At 47.9% G+C, this 6,588-nt stretch overlaps 1 protein-coding gene across 1 annotated transcript in view; it reads right to left on the bottom strand.

Moving 5' to 3' along the window:
- Nucleotides 1-515: 515 nt before the first annotated feature.
- Nucleotides 516-6,588, bottom strand: part of LOC123987206 (ral GTPase-activating protein subunit beta-like) — a 55,726-nt gene continuing 49,653 nt past the window's right edge. Inside the window, exons 26-32 of the mRNA XM_046075873.1 lie at nucleotides 4,329-4,446; nucleotides 4,091-4,210; nucleotides 2,851-2,957; nucleotides 2,649-2,751; nucleotides 2,256-2,304; nucleotides 2,033-2,172; nucleotides 516-923 (exon numbers count right to left, since the gene is read on the bottom strand). Of these exons, the coding sequence (XP_045931829.1) occupies nucleotides 751-923; nucleotides 2,033-2,172; nucleotides 2,256-2,304; nucleotides 2,649-2,751; nucleotides 2,851-2,957; nucleotides 4,091-4,210; nucleotides 4,329-4,446 (810 nt within the window). The 3' untranslated portion in view covers nucleotides 516-750. The remainder of the gene's footprint in view (nucleotides 924-2,032; nucleotides 2,173-2,255; nucleotides 2,305-2,648; nucleotides 2,752-2,850; nucleotides 2,958-4,090; nucleotides 4,211-4,328; nucleotides 4,447-6,588) is intronic.

A 6,588-nucleotide genomic window follows, 5' to 3' on the forward strand; every position in this document is an offset into this window, starting at 1 on the left:
GGAGGGGGGGAGGAGTAGGGCCAATCAGCTGCTACATGATGAATGTGAGGTTTTTACAGGACACACAGACCACAGTGCTTTCCACACAGAGCTGGACCCGGGCGGCCCACCTAAGTCGGTCGGACACCCCTCCCTCCCCGAGACACCATGCGTCCGTGTGATATTCCCCCAAACCAGCTGAGCGCTGCCGTGGATCATTTACCGGCTCCATGGTGATCCCAGGTGGCCATGGCGTACACAACTCAAGGACAAGCAGCCTCCAGCAGCGTGCGGTTAGCCAACGCCATGCTGACAAAATAAGCTCACCTCAGCCAAAGTTAGCTACAAAAACAATGTCTGACAGTCTCACTTTAGATGCCCTTATGATTATAATCATTGACCTTTCATTGAACCAGTAATCATCAGTGTCACTACAGCATGGCACACAGCCACGGGCTGTGCTGAGAAGAGGTGTGGACATTTATGGGCTCACATTAGATCACATTAACATTGCACAATATTGAACAAGACAGAAATATTTTTGTTTTAATATTTATTGATTAAATATTTGATACTGGGGCCTGGGGGGTTCTCCCTCAGAAGAATATTCTTCGTTTTGCATTACAGGTGGCAAGAAATGTAACAGAAGCAAATAAAGCTAAAAATCATCATGTAAATGACAATAATCGACTGCAGAACGTCCCCTGATTGTGGAACCCGACAACTATGCAAAAGTATCGCAGTCAGCTCTAATAGTCTCGACAGGTGGAGTCAGGGGTCCTGGAACAGGCCGGAGTAGAAGGCAGGTTCAGAGCGGCGGCTGCGGTAGCGAAGGATGATGTCACTGATCATGTGCTTCCTTCTGACATGGGGCGGAGGGGTGCTGTCACTTTCCAGACGTCGCCGCTGGCAACAATTGATGACCATCTCTCTAACCAGGAAACCTGGAAACCGAAAGAAAGAAATATCTTTTTCAGTTAGTGTTCGTTTCCAGCTGAACCGAAGTCGTGTTTACCGGCTTGTCAGGACCCGCCCTGCTCTGCTTCTGATTGGCCAGTAGTCCTTACTGCACATGGGTACTGCACATGTGCAACGTCCAACAAAGATTGAATAGAATGAGATGCTTCACTCTGTAGCTGAAACAGAGTGTTCAACACACAGCTGCAGCGACAGAAATATGGTGTTTTGTGAAAATAAAAAAATTTAAACTTGTCCTGGGACAACCCCTAAATAAAAATATGCACCTGAAGATGTTTGATTATTGAAAGTGCTCCTGATTAGTCTAAAGCAGAGGAACTGTCACAGCCATGCCATGTTTTGCACTTTTGAGTTTGGTCAGTTTATTATCTGTTATTTTGGTCTGTTGGGTATTGGGGTTCTGTCTTGTCTGTCGTCTAGAGTTCAGTAACCTGTGTCATGTCTGTTACCCCAGTGATCCCTCTGCATGTCAGCCTCTCTGTTTTCCCCCGCTCTCTCTCTGCCTGCCTGTGTCTCGTTAACCCCGTGTGTGTGTGTATATCCTTGCTTGTTTCCCTCAGTCATTGTCGCGTGTATACCCTCTGTCTCATGTTGTCGTGTTGCCAGCCTTACTCGTCGTGTTTCCCTGCTTTCTTTGGATTACTTTGTTTTTGGACTCTTATCAGCCACTCTACCAGAAAGTGTGCTCGCTTTTTTTTTGTTAATAAACCTTTTGCCTTTGGGTCTGCCAACCTGCCTCACCACACAAACCTGTGACAGGAACAGTAATGGAAGATGATGGTGACCGCAATTATCTGAAGGAGTTTTTAAGGGGACCTGGATGGGTAAAGGTTTTAGGTGCAGTTACCTAGAAACAGAATGACCTCTGTGTCTGCATGACGTAAGTGTGTAGAGTGTGACTCAGGTAGGCATTAGAACTGAACATCCAATAAGATGGTTACACAGATCGGAGCCAGTGCTCATGTCTTCATCAGAGGGAAGTGAACAGAAGTTATGTTGTTTTTAGTCATATTCAAGCTTTGAGTAATGTGGAGCATTCCTGTCTAAAGAAGGACAGTGAGACAGGCAGACATACCCAGAGACCTCTTGCTGACCACACTCCCGTTGACCAATGGGACGACCAAACCGAACTTGCTGGTGGTGTTTCCGTGGAACGAGATCCGGTAGAGTCCAGTTTTCAGAGGGTGGATGAAGATCACCTGGACGTTTGCCGCACTGGCAGGCAGACAGAGAGACAGACGGGTGTCTCAGTCATACAGTTTCGGTTCCTTGATTAACGAGACTGGGGCTGAGTTTACCTGGTCTGTGGTTCTGTCCTCGTCAGCAGGTCAGACACAGGGAAACTCTCTGAAACACAAAGTCAAAGATCTGTTCTCACTTCAGCACACCACAAAGATGAAGATGACCTGGTTCATTGTCAGTGATGAAGTCAGAGCCTAGATATGTGACCTCCCATCATGCATCTGTTTGTTCCCAGTCCCTGCTGAGCTGTTTGTTTACATTTTATTCCCTCTGAGATCAGACAGCTGATCTCCTGTGGCTGGTGCACACAGTGACACTGAAGGTAGATATTAGTACTGAACTAAAGTTAGTAGTCATTGTACTGACAGAATACTACAGGTAGTATTTCTAAAGTGAATACAACACTTGTTAGCAGTTTTATAGAAAGTGTTTGTTAGAAAGTTAGTTACCGATATCCTCCAAGTGCTCGACCCAGACTATCAGGAGCTTCCATTCAGAGCCAGAGACCGACCACGGAAGACCAAAAGAGTTCAAGTCTTCAACTGGAGAACCCTGGACAGACAGACCAGAGAGAGAGACAGGTCAGAGACAGACAGAAAGACAGATAATTAATAATCAGATAAAATAAGCTTTCATTTTGAAGGTCTGTACTGTGGGATGGGGGGCAGAGTCCTGGCTGAGTTCAGAATGACTCTGCAGGTTGGATAGTAGCTCAGTCGGAGGCTCCATCTCCTCTGGACTCTTTGACAAATGAACCGCTTTAAACAAAAAGAAAAACAATTAATCAAAAGGTTATACATTTAGGTTAACATATTTTACACACAGAGCCTTAAATGGTCACCCCTGTCCGTGTGAGGTCACCCGTATGTGGTCACACCTGTCCGTGTGAAGTCACCCGTATGTGGTCACACCTGTCCGTATGAGGTCACACCTGTCCGTGTGAGGTCACCCCTGTCCGTGTGAGGTCACCCGTATGTGGTCACACCTGTCCGTGTGAAGTCACCCGTATGTGGTCACACCTGTCCGTGTGAGGTCACCCGTGTGAGGTCACACCTGTCCGTGTGAAGTCACCCGTGTGTGGTCACACCTGTCCGTGTGTGGTCACACCTGTCCGTGTGAAGTCACCCGTATGTGGTCACACCTGTCCGTATGAGGTCACACCTGTCCATATGAAGTCACCCCTGTCCGTGTGAGGTCACCCGTATGTGGTCACACCTGTCCGTGTGAGGTCACCCGTATGTGGTCACACCTGTCCGTGTGAGGTCACCCGTGTGTGAAGTCACACCTGTCCGTGTGAGGTCACCCGTGTGTGGTCACACCTGTCCGTGTGAGGTCACACCTGTCCGTGTGAAGTCACACCTGTCCGTGTGAGGTCACCCGTGTGAGGTCACACCTGTCCGTGTGAAGTCACCCGTGTGTGGTCACACCTGTCCGTGTGAAGTCACCCGTGTGTGGTCACACCTGTCCGTGTGTGGTCACACCTGTCCGTGTGAAGTCACCCGTATGTGGTCACACCTGTCCGTATGAGGTCACACCTGTCCATATGAAGTCACACCTGTCCGTGTGAGGTCACCCGTATGTGGTCACACCTGTCCGTGTGAGGTCACCCGTATGTGGTCACACCTGTCCGTGTGAGGTCACCCGTATGTGGTCACACCTGTCCGTATGAGGTCACACCTGTCCGTATGAGGTCACACCTGTCCATATGAAGTCACACCTGTCCGTGTGAGGTCACCCGTATGTGGTCACACCTGTCTGTATGAGGTCACACCTGTCCATATGAGGTCACCCGTATGTGGTCACACCTGTCCGTATGTGGTCCGTATGTTGTGTCTCTGTCTGCACTCAGCACCCAGTCCTGACATCAGTATTCAGATCTCCAGACACTGACCGTGTGATGAAGATGATGGGACGATGAAGGTGATCTCAGTCAGAGCGTCGGCATACATCAGGACAAATCTCTCACCGTTAAACACCCCCCCTCCACTCTCACCCAGCACTACAGGGAAATCTGGGAGACAGAAAACAGCCAATCAGCTGCACAGAGCAACCTCAGGTAGCCTCTGTCCCTAACAGTGTCCTGTTAATCAGTATCATGTGTTTGACAGGGGGCCAATCAGAGCACTGACCTGAACTGTTGAACCCACCCACCTGTCGTCGCCCGGCCTCCACTGGCCAACCGAGAGACGACAGGAAGTCTAAGAAGTGAGAGGAGACGCTGCAACTGGACTCCACGTTGCTCAGAATCTACAGAGAGACAGACAGGTTAGAGACAGACAGACAGGTTAGAGACAGAGACAGACAGACAGGTTAGAGACAGAGACAGACAGACGGGTTAGAGACAGAGACAGACAGGTTAGAGACAGAGATAGACAGGTTAGAGATTTTTTTTTTTGTTTTTTTGATTTTTCAAAACACACTTTTATTAGTCGCTATTCGCTCACGCACGATACATTTATATCGTCAACACATCAGCATACACCAGCTGATCAGCCTGGACAGAACACAGCACCCTGCCATGAGCCCACACTGACAAAAAAGTTTCTAAGTCCTGATTTGCTCTGTAAAAACTGAAATCTAACAACAACCTGGACTTCATCATTTTCACAAACAACATCTTCACATTGACGGCTTGATCTGTCTCCACCTTTTTTCTCCTGCTCACGTACACGGCCATCTTAGCCTGACCCAGGACAAAGTTTAGCAGCTGACATTTGTTCTTCTGATGTTGAGTGTATTTAAAACCACAAATAAAAACCTGTTTAGTAAAAAACTCTTTAAAACCCCTAAAGATGTTTTCCAGCAAAACACCACCACTGCTGAATACATTCACTCTGTGAGCATTAAAATGCCAATAAGCACTGCTCAATCTGACGTTTTTAATAAAAAAAGAACAATAACCAAGACAGTGATCAGTAAAACCCACAGGGTTAATAAAACAACCTTTAAAGACATTGATGTGATGCTTAAAACAGTAAAACTGATCAAATCTAGCCTGAGATAAACATTCTCTTTGCAGTGACTCCATGTGTCCTGTCTGTCCTGTCCTGACTTTTATGAAAGCTCCTGCACACTGCAGACAGACAGGTTAGAGAGAGAGACAGACGGGTTAGAGAGAGAGAGAGACAGACGGGTTAGAGACAGACAGGTTAGAGACAGACAGGTTAGAGAGAGAGACAGACGGGTTAGAGACAGACAGGTTAGAGACAGACGGGTTAGAGAGAGAGAGAGACAGACAGGTTAGAGACAGACAGACAGACAGACAGACAGACGGGTTAGAGAGAGAGAGACAGACGGGTTAGAGAGAGAGAGGTTAGAGAGAGACAGACAGGTTAGAGAGAGAGAGAGAGACAGACGGGTTAGAGAGAGAGAGAGACAGACAGGTTAGAGACAGACAGGTTAGAGAGAGAGACAGACAGGTTAGAGAGAGACAGACGGGTTAGAGACAGACGGGTTAGAGACAGACAGGTTAGAGACAGACAGGTTAGAGAGAGAGACAGACAGACAGGTTAGAGAGAGAGACAGACAGGTTAGAGACAGAGACAGACAGGTTAGAGACAGGTTAGAGATAGACAGACAGGTTAGAGACAGACAGACGGGTTAGAGAGAGAGACAGACAGACGGGTTAGAGAGAGAGACAGACAGACGGGTTAGAGAGAGACAGACAGGTTAGAGATAGACAGACAGGTTAGAGACAGACAGGTTAGAGACAGACAGGTTAGAGAGAGACAGACAGGTTAGAGAGAGAGAGACAGGTTAGAGACAGACAGACAGACGGGTTAGAGAGAGACAGACAGACGGGTTAGAGAGAGACAGACAGACGGGTTAGAGAGAGAGAGACAGACGGGTTAGAGAGAGAGAGACAGACGGGTTAGAGAGAGAGATAGACAGGTTAGAGACAGACAGGTTAGAGAGAGAGAGACAGACAGGTTAGAGAGAGAGACAGACAGGTTAGAGAGAGATAGAAGGGTTAGAGAGAGAGAGAGAGACAGACAGGTTAGAGAGAGACAGACAGGTTAGAGAGAGAGAGACAGACGGGTTAGAGAGAGAGACAGACGGGTTACAGAGAGAGAGACAGACGGGTTAGAGAGAGAGAGACAGACAGACGGGTTAGAGAGAGAGACAGACGGGTTAGAGAGAGAGAGACAGACGGGTTAGAGAGAGAGACACAGACGGGTTAGAGAGAGAGACACAGACGGGTTAGAGAGAGAGAGACAGGTTAGAGACAGACAGGTTAAAGACAGAGAGGTTAGAGAGAGAGACAGACAGGTTAGAGAGAGACAGAAGGGTTAGAGAGAGAGACAGGTTAGAGAGAGATAGAAGGGTTAGAGAGAGAGAGACAGGTTAGAGACAGACAGGTTAGAGAGAGAGACAGGTTAGAGAGAGAGA

The sequence above is a fragment of the Micropterus dolomieu genome, linkage group LG18 (genome assembly GCF_021292245.1).
Source record: "Micropterus dolomieu isolate WLL.071019.BEF.003 ecotype Adirondacks linkage group LG18, ASM2129224v1, whole genome shotgun sequence".
In the NCBI taxonomy this organism is placed as follows: domain Eukaryota; kingdom Metazoa; phylum Chordata; class Actinopteri; order Centrarchiformes; family Centrarchidae; genus Micropterus; species Micropterus dolomieu.